Below are 21,739 nucleotides of genomic sequence, written 5' to 3' on the forward strand. Positions count from 1 at the left end.
TAAGAATCTACTTTGTAATGCACAGAATCATTAGAGAGATAGAAACAGTCTCTATGTACATTTTTTGATTTGCTACCTCTTACATCAGAGGTGGAACTTCCCTTGCCGCTGGCCCAAACAAGAATCCATTTCCATGAAGAAGACACTTTTTACTTGTCTCAAATTCCCATAAATGTGGGGCATCCCCTCAGCTCATTAGTCTCCTTGGAACCATCCATCTGGGTGACCAAATATAATCTCCCTCTCCCCTAGCCTCTATTCTGCATGGAACTCTGCACATGCTCTGAAAACCTAGACTCTACTCAAACAGGGGAAATGTAACTAGCTACAGTAGATTGGGCAACTCCCCTGCTTCTACTTAGATACCACCCCACGTTTTGTGAAGTTGGAGATACGATGGATTGGGAAGGCTGGGAACAAGCAGGGCTATATAGACTCCCGGAATTTTAATGGAAATGGTTCTCCCTATATAAAGAACAGATTTTGGCTCTTCCCAATATAACTTGGTCATGGTTTCATTTCACTCTATTTTTTTTCTGTTAAAGCCATGCATTCGGGCAGACCGAGAGTTGACCGCTTTAGAACAACTTATGGTCAATGTTCCTGCTACGTCAAACGGTGTAGAATCAACTATGTGCAAAATATTAATTGAGATAGAATTTGGTCATCTTATGGACACAAAATTTCCCAGCAAAATGGTTCCCAGCGAAATAATCTCTAATGGAAAATGGAACGTGCTTGGCGGGGGATTCTCTTTTTAAATATTCAAATATTCAATAAACCATTTCCATTCTTTTATATAATTTTTTTTTGTTATATTGATTTCATATTTTTCTGGTAAGTTTTGCCATTTCTGCATATTCCATAAGTTTTGTATCCATTCTTCCTTTATTGGGACTTCTGCTTCTTTCCATTTTTGGGCAAGTAACATTCTTGTCTTGCCAGCCACATGCCTGCTGGCTCAGAGAGAACATTTGACTAAAACTCATTACAAAAAACACACACTGCAGTACCAAAGTCACGTTTAATTATCCACAAAAAATTATGAACAAAACCTCTATTAGGAAAACACAAAGTCAACTGAGGAAAGAAGACCTGTTGAATCAGCCTCCGTAACCCCCAGCACAGATCAAATATCCATATTTCAGTCAGCCGGCAAGTCAGAGCAAAGGGTGGAGGAGGAGAAACCCTAGCAGAAATATTCCTCCTATTCAGGATGCTACCACACCTTAGACCATGGATAGGCAAATTAAGGCCCAGGGGCCACATTTGGCCCAATTGCCTTCTAAATCTGGCCCGCGGACAGTTCAGGAATCAGCATGTTTTTACATGAGTAGAATGTGTCCTTTTATTTACAATGCATCTCTGGGTTATTTGTGGGGCCTGCCTGGTGTTTTACCTGAGTAGAATGTGTCCTTTTATTTAAAATGCATCTCTGGGTTAGTTGTGGGGCCTGCCTGGTGTTTTTACATGAGTGGAATGTGTGCTTTTATTAAAAATGCATCTCTGGGTTATTTGTGGGGCCTGCCTGGTGTTTTTACATGAGTGGAATGTGTGCTTTTACAGTGGTACCTTGGGTTACGTATGCTTCAGGTTACATACGCTTCAGGTTACAGACTCCGCTAACCCAGAAATAGTGCTTCAGGTTAAGAACTTTGCTTCAGGATGAGAACAGAAATCGTGTTCCAGCGGCACGGCGGCAGTGGGAGGCCCCATTAGCTAAAATGGTGCTTCAGGTTAAGAACAGTTTCAGGTTAAGAACGGACCTCTGGAACGAATTAAGTACTTAACCTGAGGTACCACTGTATTTAAAATGCAATTCTGGGTTATTTGTGGGGCATAGGAATTCATTCATTTCCCCCCCCCCAAAAAAAATATATAGACCGGCCCCCAACCAGGTCTGAGGGACAGTGGATCGGCCCCCTGCTGAAAAAAATTGCTGACCCCTGCCTTAGGCAGATGCTCTGGACAGCCCACCCCAGCCACAACAAGGTCTTCCTTCCTAGTGTCCCTAAATTTCTTGGAGTGCATATTGGATTTTGCCTCCCAAGCAATAGCTCAAGTCTCTTCAGGGGAGAAGAAAGAGGGGGAGGTCCATTGCGTACCGTCTGAAACTGGCTCTGACCTACAGTGATGGCTAGGAAGTGACCTTTGCTTCAGCTTAAAAGAAATCAGCTGGTGTCATTTCCAAGAGGACTCTTTGAACTTGTGTGTAGTTATTGACCATGAGGGCAGGGGGGGAAGGCCCCCATCAGTTGTGAAGGTGGGCAAGAGGGGCACAGATAGTGAAAGACCACAGAGAGGGTGTCTGTGTGTGTTTAAAAGGGGGTGTTGTGCCTCTTGCTGGTGTGAATATCAGTTGAAAACCTGCCCAGGTTGAGAGCCTCCTAGTAGCAAGTTCTCCCTTGGCTGCTGAGCTCAGAAGCTGGTGTAGGCAGAGAGGTCATCCCGGAAGCCTGTCCGAAGGGCAGAAGTTAGTCTCTTCTGAAAAGGTGATGGGCTGCTGAATTCCTCTGTGATTTCCACAATGGACTTCCCTTTCGTCTCTGGGAGGAACAGGTAGAAGAAGATTCCTGACCCCACAAGGACAGCCATGAAGAGGAGGAAACAGAAAGGGCCCAGAGCATCCTGAAAATAAGATGGGGATTGGGGGGGAGAGAGTGTAATGATCAACCCCTTGAACAAGCCCTCTTTGTGCCCTTGCAATGTTTGTCCAGCTTTGGCCCGGGCCGTATGGTGCCACAGCCGAGGCTACGGCATTGGCCAGAAGGGAGAGGAGTCTGCAAACACTTGAAGCTGGGATTCAGACACAGGGGAGGAGAATAAGGAGAGAGATGAGGGCCAGACTAGACAGTCTGATATTGTCACATAGTTTTCTTCTCTTCTCAATGGTGGCCACAGTGCACAGGTGCAACCCTTTCCTCCTGAAGAATTTCCCCACCGAAAATCACCTCCCAATGTCCCCATTTGCTTCCCACCCACCCCCCCAGAGGGGGTTGGATTGATTTCAGGAGGGAAAGAAGAAGAAGAGTTTGGATTTGATATCCCGCCTTTCACTCCCCTTCAGGAGTCTCAAAGCGGCTAACATTCTCCTTTCCCTTCCTCCCCCACAACAAACACTCTGTGAGGTGAGTGGGGCTGAGAGACTTCAGAGAAGTGTGACTGGCCCAAGGTCACCCAGCAGCTGCATGTGGAGGAGCGGAGACGCAAACCCGGTTCCCCAGATTACGAGACTGCTGCTCTTAACCACTACACCACACTGGCTCTCTGGAGGGAAAGGTTGAAACTCCCTCTTCCCACGTCCTGGTCTGGATTCTCCACCCTCACAACTCCTAATTAGGAGGCATCTGAAGGCAGCCCTGTTTAGGGAAGTTTTTAATATTTGATGAATTATTGTATTTTAATCTTTTGTTGGAAGCTGCCCAGAGTGGCTGGAAACCCAGCCAGATGGGTGGGGTATAAATAATAAATTATTATTATTATTATTATTATTATTATTATTATTTAAATCAACAACAACATTAACCACAGTGCTGTGTTTAACATTGTGTCTAGTTACCTCTCAAGGAGGCTGCCCTGGTGTTCAGGCCTGATGGCAGCAGCAAGGCAGGTCAGGTGTTGCAGGACCACGGAGAGCTCCATGGGAGCAAGTGGCTCCAACAAAGCCCGAGAACAGACATAACCCCTTTGTAAAGGTAAAGGTAAAAGGACCCCCTGACCATTAGGTCCAGTCGTGGCCAACTCTGATGTTGGGGCGCTCATCTCGCTTTACTGGCCGAGGGAGCCAGCATGCAGCTTCCGGGTCATGTGGCCAGCATAACTAAGCCGCTTCTGGCAAACCAGAGCAGCGCACAGAAATGCCATTTACCTTCCCGCCAGACCGGTACCTCTTTATCTACTTGCACTTTGACGTGCTTTTGAACTGCTAGGTTGGCAGGAGCAGGGACCGAGCAACGGGAGCTCACCCCGTCGCGGGGATTTGAACCGCCGACCTTCTGATCGGCAAGTCCTAATTACCCACGTCCCTAAGAGGCTGAGGGAAAATACTGCGTTGGCTGTCAATCGAACCTGGGTCAACTGCTTGGAAGGCAGCTATGTTAACCACTATACCACCAACATTTCAGATAACCCCTTTGTGGGGAACTCTAAATGCTTAAAGGGCCTGAAGATGGGCCTTCCTCCTTGGGGTGCTCCCTGTGCTGCTGGACTGGTAAGGCTCCTCAGGAGAAGGTACCTGGGAGAGGCCCATCTCTGGCCTGACAGGCCCTGTTGGTACAGGAGTTTCTCCTGGGGGCTCCTAGCTGACAGCCTCAGGCTCAGTGGCTTCCTGCGCTGCGGCAGCCCACTCAGAGCACTGAACTTGGTGTGAAAGTTACTTGGTCATTATGCAAATAGGGGCAGGTCAAGTTCAGCCCTTTGACCCATTTTTAGATACTTAGAGGTGCTTTTCATGTCATCCTGCACCTCAGGAGCTCCAGGTGATGGGATAATGTGCAACTGGTCAGCCATGGTCAGCCAGTGTGGCCTATGGTAATAATCGTAATCATAATTTATGTATACCCTGCCCATCTGGCTGTGTTTCCTCAGCCACTCTGGGCGGCTCCCAACAGAATATTAAAAACACAATAAAACACCAAACTTTAAAAACTTCCCTAAACAGGGCTGCCTTCAGATGTCTTCTAAAAGTCAGATTGTTGTTTATTTCCTTGACATCTGATGGGAGGGCGTTCCACAGGGCGGGTGCCACTACCGAGAAGGCCCTCTGTCTGGTTCCCTGTAACCTAACTTCTTGCAGTGAGGGAACCACCAGAAGGCCCTCGGAGCTGGACCTCAGTGTCCGGGCTGAGTGATGGGGGTGGAGATGCTCCTTCAGGTATACTGGACCGAGGCTCCACAACCAGCCGCCTATCCATACCCCAGGGGTAGTGAGATGATGTGGTCTGCAAGCCACCTCATCCCTGGCCATTGGCCCTGCTGCCTGCCAGGACTGGTGTGGCTTGGAGTCCAGCAACCATACCTGAACCACATTGGCTCCCCCAGCACAGCACCACACTGGGTTCCATTGCCAAGGTGTGTAGCTGAGGGAGGGGGACTCCTGAAGCTATTCTGAGGAAATGGTTCTCCAGAGAGACACTACAGATGCCGTAGGAGTCATGCACATATCTCCTCGCCCTTGATGCAGCACCAGGCTGCTCTCTTGAGCATGGGGCCATATAAGAATAGCAACAATAATTTTATTATTTATACCCCGCTCGCTCGCCTGTGTTGCCTCAGCATTATTGGAGCCACAGAGAGAAGGCAGAAGCCATGGCAGCAGGAAGGAAGGCTGGAGGGAGGTGTGTGTGTGTGTGTGTGTGTGTGTGTGTGTATGAACCTGACAGACACTGACCACAGCAAATGGGAAGGTGATTCCAATGACAAAGAGGCCGGCCCAATTCAGGCAGCCGCCAATCAGGAAAGCTGCTGGTCTGGAAGACTGGCTGAAGATTTCCATCATGACAGACATGGAGGCTCCATCTGAGGCAGGAGGGAGGGAAAGACACAGGGAATCATGGCATTGTAGAGTTGGAAGAGTCATCTAGTCCAGCAGGAATCTATTGCTCAACATGGGGGCTCCTGTTCTACCGACTGAGAAATGCTTGGGGTTTTGGCATGTTCCTGGGTCTGGCCTTAGTGCAATTATTCCCCTTCCTCAGTGCTGTTGCCTAGCAGGACCTTGCAACTCACACCTGGAGGTGAGACCCCCACCTTCCCCAACCAGGAGCAGTTGCCCCCAGCCCTGCCAGGGTAAAGGACTCCTCTGTTAGCATTTCACTCCTCCGTTGCTGGGTGTGTGATTGTTACATCACATGTCAGTGTTTACAGTACTTTCTAGGCTTGGAAAGTGTGAGAATGGAAGGCAGTCTTATCTCTCTTCCGTTGTACTGTACTTTTGTACTGTTTCTTTGTCTCTCTCTCTCTCTCTTGGAGAAGAACTGAGAGGACACCATGATTGCTTTGTGCTGTATATAGGTAAAGGTAAAGGGACCGACTCTGGGGTTGCGACGCTCATCTCGCTTTATTGGCCGAGGGAGCCGGCATACAGCTTCCGGGTTATGTGGCCAGCATGACTAAGCCGCTTCTGGCAAACCAGAGCAGTGCATGGAAACCTTCCCGCCAGAGCGGTACCTATTTATCTACTTGTTCTTTGGCGTGCTTTCGAACTGCTAGGGGCAGGGACCGAGCAACAGGAGCTCACCCATTCGCGGGGATTCAAACCGCCAACTTTCTGATCAGCAAGTCCTAGGCTCTGTGGTTTAACCCACAGCGCCACCCGCGTCCCTTGTGCTGTATATATTGCTTAATAAATACCGTATTTTTCGCCCTATAGGACGCACTTTTTCCCCTCCAAAAATGAAGGGGAAATGTGTGTGCGTCCTATGGGGCGAATGCAGGCTTACGCTGAAGCCTGGAGAGCGAGAGGCGTCGGTGCGCACCGACACCTCTCGCGCTCTAGGCTCCAGGAAGCTATCCGCAAGCCTTGCGCGCCTGGGGGGAGTTCCCCAAGGCGCGCAAGGCTTGCAGGCAGCAGCCTGCAACGCGGAGCATGGGGCGCCCTCCGGAGGACGCCCCGTGCTTCGCGCAGGTGTCGGCAAGCCTTGCGCACCCGGGGGAACTCCCCCTGGGTGCGGAAGGCTTGCGGCCGGCAGCTTGCAGCGCGGAGCACGGGGCGCCCTCCGGAGGACACCCTGTGCTCCGCGCAGGTGTCTGCAGTCTGCCGCCTGGCGCGTGGAGCGCCCTGAAGTAGAGGGCCTCCGCGCTGGGCAGACATCCGCAGCGTGGGGAGCCCTGCAGGAGTTCCCACAGGGCTCCCTACACTGCGGATAGCAGCCTGCCGCCCGGTGCACGAGGTGCCCTGAAGCAGAGCACCCCTCGCGCTGGGCAGACATCCGCAGTGTGGGGAGCCCCGCGGGAGTTCCCGCAGGGCTCCCCATGCTGCAAATAGCAGCCTGCCGCCTGGCGCGAAGGGCACCCTAAAATAGAGCGCCCCGCGCTTTGGGCAGACATCGGCCAGCCCCACAAGCTCGGGGGACAGCGGGGAGGCGCAGCACCGCCATCCCACTGTTCCCCGACCTGGTTTTGGGGGGGAAATAAAGGAAAAAAGATTTTCCTTTATTTCCCCCCCAAAAAAACTAGGTGCGTCCTATGGGACGGAGCGTCCTATGGGACGAAAAATACGGTACTTAGAATGCACACACCAAGCTCCACTTCGTTTTTGCTATACTCTGCAGAGTGAGCGTGCCCATAGTGTTCTGATATGTAGTGCTTTTGCATGCCGGGACTGAAGATTTATGGATGTCCTTTGCTGCGCTTCATCAGGAAGACGCCTGGAGAGGTTTGTCTCATCCCGGGGGCTGGGTGTGCCCCCCAGGTATGTTCCGACATCCTCTACTTACTCGGTCCGATTCCAAAGAAGAGAACAAAGAGGAAAACCAGAGTGACGCTGCAGTACGACGCCCAGTGGGTTTTGTTCTAGGGAAGGGAGGAGAGGAAAAAGGACAGGTGCCAATGAGTTCACACTGGGTATTTAAAAAACCACACACCGCTATTTCGTAAAGAAACCATCAAAGCTGTTTGCAACAACTGGACACAAAGCCATGCAATAGGCACCATGTTAAAACCAGAAATCAGCTAACTATTGCGTATTCCCAATTTCCCGCCTATCAGCAGGCGTTTAGAGGTTGAAACAGAAGGAGTCTGCTGAAGACTTGGGGAGGGGGGACAGGGTTGTTTTGCTGCTGGATGCAAAACAGAAAATGGCAACCCCTCCTACTTTTTGATGTTGCTGCTGACGGAGGCGACTAGAGGTGATTTAGAGAAGCCATGGAGCACTGAAGGGTGTAGGGATATCGCGGAGTGGGCAGTGGGGTCCGGAGGGAGCACGCTCCCCACCAGCAGGCAGCCACAATCTGCCTGCACGCGTGACCCTGGGGTGCGGGGTACACCCCCCCTCAGACAAGCCACGGCTGTTGGAACATCGTTCCCTCTGTCTAACCTTTTGCGGTCTCAGTAGTCGACGGTGTCCTGTCTGTAACCTTTGTCCCTGAGACCTTTTGTCTCCTTCGTCATACACTGTGCAAGGGGAAAATGACACGGTGGAAACAGGTGCCAAAATAACTTTGTACCACCCCACGATCTCGGGACCGAAGGTGTGTAAAGGTCACAGCCCAAAATGTATCTGCCTAGCTTGCATATTTGTCTCAAAAAAAGGAGGCTCCACAGGACTGGTCAGCAGCTCGCATACAGCCCACCTGTGCGCAGCTCACATGATGATCAACACCTGTCTTGTGCCTTAACTTCAGAAGGGTGTGTTGGGGAGTCTAGAGAGGAGCAGGGCAAGAAGCAAAGGAGACTGTGAGCAACTGCCTCACGGGCAGGCCGGCCCTGGTGTATGTGGGGTCTCACAACTCCCTGCTTCATTTCTCTCTCTTGTGTTATAAGATATTGAATAAACATTCATAAATGTAGAAGGCAACACATACAGAACTGTATAAACCACATGTCTGAAATAGTACAGGAGAACAATCCTGAAACCATTTTCTGACTCTCCCAAATTGACCTCAACTACAGTGGGTTACATACGCTTCAGGTTACAGACTCTGCGAAACCCAGAAATAGTACCTCAGGTTAAGAACTTTGCTTCAGGATGAGAACAGAAATCACGCAGCGTCGGGAGGCCCCATTAGCTAAAGTGGTACCTCAGGTTAAGAACACTTTCAGGTTAAGAGCGGACCTCCAGAACGAATTAAGTTCTTAACCCGAGGTACCACTGTATTCCTCTGCAAGGAGGAAGGAAATGGGAAAAGCTTTCCAATTGTCTTTGGACTTTAGGGGCTTGTACCTCTCTTTTTGAATACAGTCTGGCAGGTATCTGTTAAACCAGGCATGCCCAAAATCCATTTTGGACATGCCTAATCAGGCCCGCCGGTTGACTTAACCTAGTGCCCGAGGCAGTATATGTCCTTGGCTCTTACCTGTACTGAGAGAGTAACTGTGAGGAGAAAAAGGACAAGCGCCATCATGCCACAGCCCTGCCACAGGAGGGTCCGTCGTCCAAATCTCTCAATTGTCAGAATCTGAAGAAGGGGGAAGAGTAATTATCACCATCATTATTTATTGCAATTCTTACTCTGTCTTCACCATACAGCCTATGAAAACATAGTTCAATTGAAATGATAACCCCTCTAAATACACACCAGGGAAGAGACAAGAAAATGGTTCTTCCATTTCCAAAAGGCTGGAGCAAAGAGGTGCATCTGCAGCAGCCTATGGCTGGAGTGAAGAGACGGTACCAGGCGGTACACCAATGGGGAAGGAGGAAAGGAGCTCCACACTCTTGCGCCTCGGTGGAAAATGGCAGAAAAAAAGGGAAAGGGTCTTACACAGAGGAAGGAGGAGAGGAGCTCACAGAAGCCCACGCCCAGCGAGACGTAAGGGAGGAGGTCCTCTGCAAAACCGGCCGTGCGGAAGACTTCGAAAGTGTAGAAATAGACCTGTGGAGAAAGGAAGGAAATAATAATAATAATAATTTTTATTTATACCCCGTCCTCCCCAGCCAAGGCCGGGCTCATGGCGGCTAACAAGCAATAATAAAAACAAGTTGAATGAATCCAACTTAAAAACAAGATTAAAATACAACATTAAAATATTGAAACATTATTGGCGGAAATGACTGGCAGAATCCGAGACCAGGGAGAAGAGATGGTGGAAGAAGATTGGAAGAAATTTAAAGATTATCTACAGAAATATTGTAAAATTAAGGAATGTTAGAAAGATGTTGGAATGAAGTTACATGGCTTTAGCAGAAATGTTATAAAGAATTAAGTACAATAGATTGTAAAGGGATTAAAGGAAAAAATAATGTTAGAATTTGTCAAGTTAAATGATAGGAATTGAGGAAGATGGAAAGGATTTGCTGAAACAATTAATCGAAGTGGAATACAAAAAAAGGGAGGTGTGAGGAGGTCGCTGAAACAAGTAAAAGAAAGTTAATAACATTGAAAGTATTGGATGTGGTTTTTTTTCAATTGTTTTTGTTATGTATATGTAGTATTTTTGTCTTTGTATTGTATTGTATGGTTTTGTTATGTTTAATTTTTTTTCTTTTTTTGTAACTTTCAAAACTTTAATAAAAAATATTAAAATATTAAAATGCAGCCTCATCACAGGAGGAGAAAGGAAAAAGATGTCAAAAGGGGCTCTTGTTGGCTGCTCCCACCTCCAGGGCAACCCTGGGGGGGGGGCATTGCACACTTGCCAACTTGGTCTCACAACAGCTGGCATTAAGATTAAGGCAACCAAAGCAAATGGGCGAAGGAGCCTGTCATCAAGGGAGAGTTTTCTGTGTTCAGATACAGATTTCCTGTGCTTTGGCTGCCTTGGGCTAAGGTTGCAGGTGCCCCCCCCCCACCCAGGTGAGTCTTCAGGGCAGCCAGCTCGGAGCACTTTCACACCTGAACCTTCACACCTGCCTCCAGCTGGCACCCCATGGAAATGTGAACCCTATCCAGGCTAGAATTCCTGTTTGCGAGCCTGTCTCCTGTATTGCCACTGATCAGGCACCCAAGTAAAATATTAGCAGAGAAGATTGCTAAGCCTCACGTGTCAAAACACTGGTAAGAGAGACGGTCTTGGAAAGAGAGGCCCTGTCCTCCAGCTGCTGCCTTCAGCTATACTTGGCAGCCTCCCCAACCCATCAAGGCTCCTTCCCATTCCTGGAGATCATTAGCATTCAGAAGCGTTTCTGATGCTAAACCTCAGTCTGCCAATCTGCAGTGTAAACCCATTGCTTCTATCACCCATTATCCTCTTCTTCCTCCCAGCCCTGTCAGTTGGGTGATCTAGTCTACATCTTCTCTTTCTCAGCTGTGCTTGTTTTCTGTCTGGGAGAAGCCTGAGCCAAGCCTGGATCTAGACACATCAAAGAAGCGTTTCAGTTAAACGCCGTTGCAAACTTTGCATGAGAAATCGGGTTAGCACAAATGGAACTCCACAGCGCCACCTGGTGTCACCGTGTTAGAATGCACAAACAACGCGCGTAAAGCGCTTTTTCTTTGCCAATGTAGCTGAGTCCCTCCAAATCCAAAGTTCATTGTTGCAGCCAAGGGGAGCCTTTAGAACTCAACTGCGTTGATGCCGCAGAGCTGGAGGGTGACGACGACCGCCACGAGGATGTGCAGCTGCCGGCGAAGGGACTGGTCTCTGAGCAGCTCTCTCGCACTCAGGACTTTGGTGCTGTTTTCCGCTTCCTGCTTCAGGTCACTGAGCTCCTGCTGGTGATCTTCTTGGCCCCAGAGCTGGTGCATGGCTGCAGGGGGGGGGGGGGGGGAGAAGAGGAAGGAGCCAGACTTACTGACAAATCCAGGAGGAAGGTGTTATGTACTGAGTTGAATAGGATCCAAAATGCAGCAGTCTGATTGGTCCTAGAACAATAGGATTCAGAATGCAGCAGTCTGATTGGTCCTAGAACAATAGGATCCAGAATGTAGCAGTCTGATTGGTCCTAGAACAATAGGATTCAGAATGCAGCAGTCTGATTGGTCCTAGAACAATAGGATCCAGAATGTAGCAGTCTGATTGGTCCTAGAACAATAGGATTCAGAATACAGCAGTCTGATTGGTCCTAGAACAATAGGATTCAGAATGCAGAATTCAGGATTCAGAATCCAGAATGCAGCAGTCTGATTGGTCACCAGGAGCCACCCAATTCAACTCCAGGTGGAAGTGAATCTGCAACCTGATTGGCCTACAGGTGAATCCCGGAATTAGCCAATCACGTGGGGCCCATTGTGTAAATAATGTATATAAAGCAGACATTCTGGGGGAACTTCCATTCCTCCTCACCACTATGAGCTGAATAAAGAGCATGAAAGCCACAGCCCTCGGAACCAAAGGAGGTGGCAATTGCAGCAGACCTTGGCAAGTGGAGGGGGATTGTGTAGATGCTGACAGGAGGGTCCTGGCATCGGGACCTATGTGGATGTCTAGATCCTGTAGGCTAGGGCGGTCCAAGGTAAAATTAAGCAATTCCAATGCCACTTCTAACAATAATACTTTACATATGGGGTGAGGGTTGTCGTGAAGAACTGGCAGGCCCAAGGAGGTTTTAAACCGCCCCTTCCACCTCAAGAACCCCACTTTTTTCCCTGGAAAATGTGTATGTGAGAGACGAAGCGTTGGCCAAAATGCTGCCTAGTCTGTCCCCCCCTTCCTGTTGTCTCTCCCCCTTTCTCCCCAGGGCAGTCCTTGGAGGCCTCACCCTTCACGCAGGCGCCTTCGTTTCCCTTCTGGATCAAGAGGTACGGAGGAGATTCGGGGAAGAAGGGCAGAGTTAGCAGCTGGAGGAAGGCTGTGGCCCCAATGAAGGCCAGGAGCGAAGGCCAGGAGGATTCTGTGCCCAGGCACTCCCTGCAGAGGAGGAGAAGGAGGATCAGGTGAGGCTTCACGTGGAATCAGAGCACAGGTCCGCTCAGCTTGGTCCATGCTCAGGAGGTGGCGGTCAGAGAGCTGGTACCGTGGGCCAGCCAGAGAAAGGGAGCCTTCTATCTACCCCGGGAGGTGCAAGTACCTGAGCCCCAGGATTTGGCCCAAGGATTTCCCCAAAGACCAAAAGAAGGCGGACGTGGCATTTGCAAAGCCTCTGAGCTTCTTGGGCGAAACTTCTCCGGCATATTGGGGGTGGATGGTCAAGCAAAAGCCTGGGGCATGGGAGGAGAGAAGGGCAAGACAGAGTCAAAATGGAGAGAAGCACCCCGAGAAAAAGGGCTGATGTGACCGTGAGCTGAACCAAAGAGACCACAGACGTATGAACCCAATCCCTTACCAAATCCACCCACCCATCCGCCCCAGAATGGTTGTCCAACGGCCCCTGCACATTGCCAAATGTGGCGCAAGCCCCTTGCTCCCTTCAAACGGAGAGGGGAGTTGGGAGGTTTCAGTGGGGAGCTGCCCCTTTGCCAGCTGACGGCAATGCCTGGGCTCTGGAGTCCTCACAAGGCTACCGCGCTGATGCCCCAAGACCTTACCGGCGCTCACGCCAAAAAGGAAGCGTCCAATCAGGATCATCTCGAAGGACTTGGCTCTCTTGCTGAAGGCCACGAGCAGAGCCGTCGCGAGGATGAGCAGGTCAGTCCCCAGCATGGTCCTCTTCCTGCATCCGAGGGCACAGAAATGGGGGGGGGGGCAGAGGAGACGCGGAGAGCGGGAGGGACATCACTCACATCTGGCCTGCTACAGAACCTCTGAAAAGCCCCAATTTGTTCGGAACTTCCTAAGCCAGTGGAGAGCAGCCTTCCTGCCAGGGCCAGCCCAGGACATTTTGCTGCCTGAGGCCAAGGCAAGGTGCCCCCCTGAAATATACTCAGAGTCGCAAAGTGATTTCATGCTCTTTATTCAGCTCCTGGTGGTGAGGAGGAATGAATGAAAGTCCCCTCAAAGTATCTGCTTTATATACATTATTTACACAATAAGCCAATCTGTAAGCCAATCAGGTTGTGGATTCACTTCTATCTGGAGCATGATTGGGTGGTTCCTGCCAACCAATCATACTGCTGCATTGTTCTAGGACCAATCAGACTGCTGCATTCTGAATCCTATTGTTCTAGGACCAATCAGACTGCTGCAGTTTGGATCCTATTGTTCTAGGACCAATCAGACTGCTGCCTTTTGGATCCTATTTTTCTAGGACCAATCAGACTGCTGCATTCTGAATCCTATTGTTCTAGGACCAATCAGACTGCTGCATTCTGAATCCTATTGTTCTAGGACCAATCAGACTGCTGCAGTTTGGATCCTATTCAACTCAGTACATAACACCCACCATCATTTCCAAAGGCAGAAGCTTCTGTGTGCACTGGCCATGGGAAGGCAGCATCTTCCACTGCAGCCAAGGACAGCAAGCAAGCTTAGGGCAGGGTTGCCAGATGTCCCCGGTTCCCGGGGACAGTTCCTGGATTTGCAAATCTGTCCCTGGACAAAGTCCGTCCCCGGAATGTCCCCAGATTTGCAAATCTGTCCCCGGGAAACCTGGCATCGTCAGCTCTGGCTGGCTTCAGGAGCTGCCCGCTGCCACGGCGCCTGCCATTTTTCCTTGCCGGAACTTCCAGCGAGGAAAAATGGGGGGCGCCACGGCAGCGGGCAGCGAGCGGTGAGCAGCTCCTGAAGCCAGCCAGAGCCAACTGCGCTACCAGGCTGGCTCCGGGCTGCTGACTGCTGCTGCTGCCGCCATTTCCGAAGGGGAACTGGGGACATCCAGTGGTACAGATCTCCTGCCGTCTTCCCCCTTTGTTTAGACTGATCTGCCGTTGCCCAGTTTTTTTTAAAACCTCTGTGCATTTATGTTTCACAGGGTGCAAAAGAAGGGCTTTGCACCTTTATACAATATGCATGTGTGCTAGGGGCCAGGATCTTTTGCCTCACCATCCCCACTACTGACTCCTTCTTGCTACTCAGCTTAAAAAAAAAGAAGTGTCCCCGAATTCATTGAAAAAAATCTGGTAGCCATAGCTTAGGGGGTTGCCGAGAGAGAAGGAATAACTCTGTCCTTTTCCAGCACCTCCCTTGCCGTTGTTTTGCAGCATTTGACTCCTGGGTAGGGACAGCACTGATTCTGGCTCTGGCTGCCTTGGACTGCAGAGTGCTAGAGGAGGCACTAGAAATAACAGCTGTCCCAAGAGAAGCAGGATTTCTCATGCACCAGGATCTCACACACCCTTCCCTAAATTCAGCTGTAAGAAAACTCAAACAGGGAATATCTCAGCAGCTAGGTTTTAACACAGAGCCAGAGGGCAGGATGGATGTGTACCAAAGTTCAGAGAGTTCTTTCCCAGCAACCCGTTTGGACTATTACATACTTGCCATATTTTACAGTCAGGTAGGCACTGCAGAGGCAGCCCAGGAATCCTCCTGCCCCATAGATAGACACAATGAATGACCACAGGAACAAGAGGGCACCTTCAGGCAGCGGGGAGCCAGAGCGCTCAAGCCAGGTCTCATTCATGAATTTCTTGATATACTAGGGAGGGAGGAAAGGAAGGAAGGAAGGAAGGAAGGAAGGAAGGAAGGAAGGAAGGAAGGAAGGAAGGGGGAGTTGAGGCATCAGCTAATGCTTCATCATCATCATGCAGAATTACTTCTTAACCCTTTAAAAGTGTTTGCTTCCCTACCCATCCCAAAAAGATATTTTGGGATTATTTCTCTGCTCAGATATCAAAAGTGTCATAAATTCCAATTGCAAACCAGCAGCAAATGAGATGAAACAGAAATTTCAGCCTTGGAAAATGCATACATTATAATCTCATGGTTTGGGAAAAGAGCATTGGTCAAGTTGTTTATTATTCCTAAATGAGTACAGTGGTACCTTGGGTGTCAAACTTAATCTGTTCCGGGAGTCCCTTTGACTCCCAAAATTGTTCAAAAACCAAGGCGCGGCTTCCGATTAGCTGCAGAAGCTTCCTACAGTCAAGCGGAAGCTGCTTCGGATCTTTGGCTTCCAAAAAATGTTTACAAACCGGAAACTTACTTCCGGGTTTGCAGCGGTCAGGAGCTGATTTGTTTGGGAGCCAAGCCGTTCGAGAACCAAGGTACCGCTGTATTCCTGTCTCAAGTTCTACTGTTGAGAGAAACAGACTGCAAATTTTCAAAATGTCAAGAGAGTATTTTAGAACTCTCAGTGCTCTCCAATTAAAGCAAACGACCACCAGCTAATTCAGAGTTACTGCAAACCTCAGCTCCTGCTCAGTCCAGCTAGAACTGGTATACACACTGTACTTTCAAACAGTGCTTTTTTTCTAGAAAAAGAGGCTCCTGTAATCACCATGAAATTGTTACAGTAAGTGCCACACATTTTAACAAAAAAGAGAGGTGCCCCTACTGCGTACTCTTGAGTACCGTCCGGGGGGGGGGGGAGTACTGCCTTCAAAGCATCTCCCCCTGCCCAAGAATAATGGGAACTATAATTTACTTCTCACAAAGCTACAATTCCCAACACCCTTAATGAACTACAGTTCCTGGGATTCTTTGGGCAGGAAATGTGCTTTGAAGATGCAGCTCATCTGCTACCCTGGTTAAAAGCTTTCTGAATAAGCCAGGGGGGCGGGTGTTAATCTTAAATCCAATTCAGTTCCCTTCCTCCCCAGTCTCAGACTGAGGCATCAGCAAAGCAATTCTGTTTGACCAGCTAAACCTATGGAAAGAGGGTGTTCCTCCATCACCTTCTGCTTCCTCCTGGACCGTGGAATGAGCAGGAGGCAGCTATGGAATGGAACCAAGGTGAGCATCGCTTGGTGGAGAGGAGGCAGGCTGTCTGGTCAGTCATTGCTCCTGCTCACCCCCTCAACTGGGTGCAGCTACTTAAGGGGCTGCTTACCATGGAGGGATAGTTGATCACAGAAATCTGATAGCCAATCTGGAGGTTGCCACCAATCCCCAGCACGAGGATCATTTGGTAAAACTTCCGGTGCCGAATCTGCGGTGGGAGACAAAAGACACAAGAGCCTGGAGGAAAGATACCCTTCCTCAAAGCGCCCATAGAAAATGGGTTCAAATCTCAGGCGGCCGTGCTCAGAGGTGATGCAGGTCAAGGGGTGGTATTTGGGACACCCTTCCTGTGAAAACCACAGGCCTGCTGTTGGATGAAATTATGTTCAGTGATTATCCAGTCGTTTTTGCTGGATTTCTATGTGAGTAGCATGGCAGATTTCTTTTATTTTTGGCATATAGAAACCAACGGCAGTTGTGTTGGTTCATGGGTGTCAGGGGCTGGACTGAGGAGGAACGGTGTGGGCCGTCGTCCCCCCTCTCCTGAAACTTTCTGAGAACAGGAGGACAGTATAGATTTAGAACAGCGGTTTGCAGAAGGGCATAGTTCAGAGGGGAGAAGCTGGGAAATATCGGGAGAGGAACAGCAGGAAGAAGAAGCACCAGGGGAGAGGCCGCTGACAGACTCAGTGTCGTTGGAAAGCATTCCTGACCCCCCACTTCCAAGACTAGGTGGGCATTGAGCAGGGCTGTCTTAGGCATATGCGGAGCCGGGATGCAAAGAGCTGCCCGGTGCCCCCCACCGCAGGTTGCCCAGTCCCAGGAATGCAGGAGGGTGGAGCTGGCCGGCCGCTTCAGTGTCTCGCTGGCTTGGTCGCCCCCAAACTCGTGGTGCAGAGCCACCCACAGCAGAAGAGCCCGGTGCAGCACTCTGACCGACGGGAGGGCTCTTCCCCAGACTCAACTCTTGGGTCCCGGACTCTCAGCCTGGCACCCCTGAGAGCCCGGCGACCGGGTGCCCCGCACTCCTAGTACCCATTGGTAAGAAGGCCATGACATTGAGGGTAGGAGAACAGAAAGCTCAAAGGCAGAAAGCTCAGACTAGCCAACGAAGGGGTGACGTAGAACAGTAGAGGTGTGGGGTGGGGTGGGACTTTACTGGAAGCAATGCCATTATCTAGAGAGAGTCCGCATTGCTTTGTCTCTCACTGTGATTATCGAATAAACTACTTGGTAAGAACTCTTATTTTTTTAACCTGCTTCTTTGCTGCCACCGTGGGAGGGATAGGATTCCGTGAAGCCTGACAATGGGAGAACACCCCCCTCACACACACACAACAAACACCCTCTAAAATGGACCACTGGGCACCTCAGATTCTGGGATGAAGAAGCAATGAATTTTTATTTTATTATTATTATTTTATTTTAATGGTAATCAGACTTTGCTTCTTCCTCCCAGAATCCTCTGTAGGGATGTCACATGATGACCTGCAGAGGAAATCTAATTCAGTCTGCCGTCACCCTCTTCAGACTGAATGAGACTTGTGTCCAACACTAGTCCTTCTCAAATAGTCCCACTGAAGTTAATGGATCCTTGTTGCAATGGGTCTTAGCTGGATGCAACCCTGAGTCTAAATGCAGATATCAAGGCTTCAGCATCCATACACACACACACACACACACAGAGAGAGAGAGAGAGAGAGAGAGAGAGAGAGAGAGAGAGAGAGAGAGAGAGAGAGAGACATGGACCTGCTGGACACAGAGGAATGGTGGGAGGTACCAGCTGAGGAACCACCAAGGGAAGGAGGCTCAGAGCTTGGGGATTGGTGGTGGGACGATGATGAGTGGTCAGAGGGAGAAGCCTGGGAGGAAGAGGTGTTGGAAGCTGAAGAGCTAACAGGGTTTAGTGAGCAGGGAGAGTCTGTAGCAGAGAGAAGTCCAGAATCGGAGGCAGAAGCAAGAGAGGAGGGAGGCCAAGAGGTAGAGATGAGTCAGGCTGGTGAAGAAGCCAGGGTGTCTCCCCCTCCTGCTGCAACAAGCTCCCCTCCCCACCCATCTCCCAGGACCAGAAGAGTTATGAAGAGGGAGGAGCTCAGATTGCTTGGGAAGGACCCAGGAGAGGAGGATACTTAGCTATGGGAAGGCGGATGTCTTCAGCATTTGCAACTGCCTCATAGGGACAACAAGACCTACTGTGAAGAATTGTTGTGTTCATTATGCCTGTCTCCTCTGAGATGGCCTGGTTTCTGCTAATAAAGAGTTAACTTCATGGACTCTGTGTGATTTATTGCTGGCTAGCCTTTCTCTCTTTCTCTCACACACACAGAGAAAAAGAGAGCTCATCTTTGGTTTTGGAATGATCATTTTTGTTTGACGCTTTAACATTATGAGGCCAAAGATCAGGGAGGGTGTGAGGAGGAGAGAAGTTTGGACAGATGTGGCTAGCACCATCTTATATCAGGACTAATAGAAACTTCTAGAAATAGAAAAGGAAGCCCTGAGGAACTGCCAGCCAGAGCTCACTTGGGTCCAAACCAGGCAAACTCTGGTCCTCCAGATGTTTGGGACTACAATTCCCATCATCTCTAGCTAACAGGACCAGTGGTCAGGGATGATGGGAATTGTAGTCCCAAACATCTGGAGGGCCGGACTTTGCCTATGCCTGGTCCAAACCAAAATAATGTGGGGGGAGGGCAGGCCTGCAGATGAGACAGCACACCTCCCTACCAGGGCGGGAGGTGGATGAGGTTGAGGGCATCCTGACCCCCTGACTTTGACCGTAGCAACTGACCCACAGCCTCGTGATTCATGCTGAGGCGTAGGCAGGCTGGGCTGGGCTGGGTTGGAGAAGATGAGCTATCTGGTCCCCCCAACTGAGTAGAGCCTGAGAAGGAATGCTCGTCTTCCGGGGGGGGGGGGGCTCTCGCAGACCAACCTGGGAGCTAATTTCTCCTCCCGTAACCACCCTCTTAACAAAGCCCGTGTTACTCACCAGCCCAGAGAACCGGCCCTCCATTCTGCACCAGAAAGCAGCTTTCGGAGGGGAAGGAAAGGAGGAAGGGGAGCCCGGCTGGAAGGGCAGGTGTGTCTCAGGCTCCTTCGCTGCCATGTGGGCGGCTTGGGCGGAAACCATGACACCAGAGTTAAAATTAACTGCCCGCCTGTGCCCTTCATGCCCGTTTCGATCAACCATTAATTACATGCACAGCCCAAGACTAGAAAGCTCCATGGGGCAAAAGGTAAAACTCACCCAGGTGTGAAATCGAGACACGAGGACCAGTCACGTTGGCCGCCGCCGTCATCCTCCCCACCCACCCAGCCCGGTGACATCAGCCTTATCTGCTGCCCATCAGTTTTGGTCTCAGCCTGTTGCACCTGAAGTCGCTGCAGAGAATTTCCCGCTGCAAATTCCAGGCTCTACATAAGCAGAATCTTCCGAATATTTACCGTATTTTTCCATGCATAAGATGCCCCCATGTATTTTGAATAAACAGACACAAATTTATTGATTGTTAACATAACAGACATAATTTAAGGATCTTTACAATTTTACAACATGCAGAGAATAACATGTGTTGAAAAATCAGAGAAAGGAGCTGAGGGAAGTCTTGGGGGTAAGGGAGGGTCTTTTTTGGGGAGGAAAAAAATGGGGGGAAATAATGAAGATGATATGTTTTGATAATTTGTTATGTTGAAATTCTTAATTTTTTTTTTTAAAAAAAGATGCCCCCATGTATAAGACGTCCCCTATTTTTAGGAACCCCAATTTAAGAAAATAGGGGGGAGATTGCCCCATGTATAAGACGACCCACTGTTTTTCCACATAATTTTAAAGTAAAAAACCCTAGTCTTATACACGAGAAAGTACGGTATTTGGAAGATCTTACTAAGACCCAGCAACTGGGTCTGCCAGCCAAAATGGGTCTCTCCTCCTTCTCCAGCCTATTGTATTCACTCCCTCCCTAGGGCAGGTTGGAGATTTCTTGGGCCCACATGACAGGGACCCAATCCTTATTCCCCCACTGCAAGTTCCCTGTAACAGCAGCACTATCCCCCCCCCTTTTTTCCTTTTAATTTTATTTATGCTTTTCAGGTTTATACATTTCACTAATTTTACAATCATCTTAACATTTCAAAACTTGACTTCCTTCCCCCTTTCTGTGGTTCCTTAAATTTATTCTTAATACCTTCTGCATATCCAAATGAACTTCATTTGCTCATTTGTTCGTCCACTTTAAATATATACTCTTACAAAACTGCAGGTTATTGCAATCATCCTGCCAACATTCTTATCTGTTTATCTGTGAATATTCAATAAACCATTTCCACTCTTTTATTGAAAGTTTGTGGTCTCGATGTCTTATTCTTCCGGTAAAAGTTTCACCATTTCTGCATATTCCATAAGTTATTGCATCCAGCAGCATTATGATCGAGGTGAAGCCTAGCGATGGGTTCGCTTAAGGACAATTTGACATCTTTGGCAACTCCCCAGCTGATGCTTTATGGGGTCATTCTGAAGTGCTTTTGAAAACAGGAACTGGAGATTTCTTCCGTGTATGCGATAAGACCCCCTGCATTGCAAGGGGTTGGACTAGATGGCCGCTGGGGGTCCCTTTCCAACCCTATAATTCTACAATCAAGAAACAGAGCAAGCACAAACTTGTGGGGATCTTCCTTTATTCTCGGGTTTCATTTTACAAGTTCACATATCCCACAAAATACTTTGACGCTTCGTGGAACTTGTCGATCAGAGCTTGAAGTCTTGTTCGTAGAAGCCTCCCCAGGAATAATGGGACACAGTGGCCTCCCCCAGCCCCCGAAATGTCTGGGAGAAGAGAACAGACAGGTTGGGATTCAGAGAGAATGGGTTTCATATGACTTCCAGCAAGGAGGAGGCTGTTTACCTGTGAAACAGCAGAACAAGTTTCTGATACTCTACAGTGGTACCTCGGTTTACAAACTTAATCTGTTCTGGAAGTCCTTTCTTAAACAGAAACCGTTCTTAAACTGAGGTGCGCTTTCCCTAATGAGGCCTCCTGCTGTTGGTGCCCTTCCACCGTTCGGATTCCGTTCTTAGACCGAGGTAAAGTTCTCAAACCGGGACACTCCTGTCGGTTTTGCAGAGTTTGTAAACAGGACTGTTTTTAAACCGAGATACCACTGTACTCGTGGGATGCAGGTGGCACTGTGGGTTAAAGCCTCAGCGCCTAGGACTTGCCGATTGAAAGGTCGGCGGTTCGAATCCCTGCGGCGGGGTGCGCTCCCGCTGCTCGGTCCCAGCGCCTGCCAACCTAGCAGTTCGAAAGCACCTCCGGGTGCAAGTAGATAAATAGGGACCGCTTACCAGCGGGAAGGTAAACGGCGTTTCCGTGTGCGGCTCTGGCTCGCCAGAGCAGCGATGTCACGCTGGCCATGTGACCTGGAAGTGTCTCCGGACAGCGCT

General features: G+C 49.5%; 1 protein-coding gene across 1 annotated transcript in view; it reads right to left on the reverse strand.

Moving 5' to 3' along the window:
* The window catches only part of LOC307205202 (uncharacterized protein), a 35,056-nt gene extending 15,648 nt beyond the window's left edge, over positions 1-19,408 (reverse strand). Inside the window, exons 1-13 of the mRNA XM_079957404.1 lie at positions 19,289-19,408; positions 16,406-16,504; positions 14,892-15,052; positions 13,065-13,189; positions 12,608-12,737; positions 12,299-12,447; positions 11,166-11,347; positions 9,237-9,533; positions 9,015-9,116; positions 7,437-7,512; positions 5,390-5,517; positions 2,427-2,628; positions 1,224-1,228 (exon numbers count right to left, since the gene is read on the reverse strand). Of these exons, the coding sequence (XP_079813530.1) occupies positions 1,224-1,228; positions 2,427-2,628; positions 5,390-5,517; positions 7,437-7,512; positions 9,015-9,116; positions 9,237-9,533; positions 11,166-11,347; positions 12,299-12,447; positions 12,608-12,737; positions 13,065-13,189; positions 14,892-15,052; positions 16,406-16,504; positions 19,289-19,405 (1,773 nt within the window). The 5' untranslated portion in view covers positions 19,406-19,408. The remainder of the gene's footprint in view (positions 1-1,223; positions 1,229-2,426; positions 2,629-5,389; positions 5,518-7,436; positions 7,513-9,014; positions 9,117-9,236; positions 9,534-11,165; positions 11,348-12,298; positions 12,448-12,607; positions 12,738-13,064; positions 13,190-14,891; positions 15,053-16,405; positions 16,505-19,288) is intronic.
* Positions 19,409-21,739: the final 2,331 nt, after the last annotated feature.

This window comes from Podarcis cretensis, assembly GCF_951804945.1.
Source record: "Podarcis cretensis genome assembly, chromosome: 16".
Classification (NCBI taxonomy): Eukaryota; Metazoa; Chordata; class Lepidosauria; order Squamata; family Lacertidae; genus Podarcis; species Podarcis cretensis.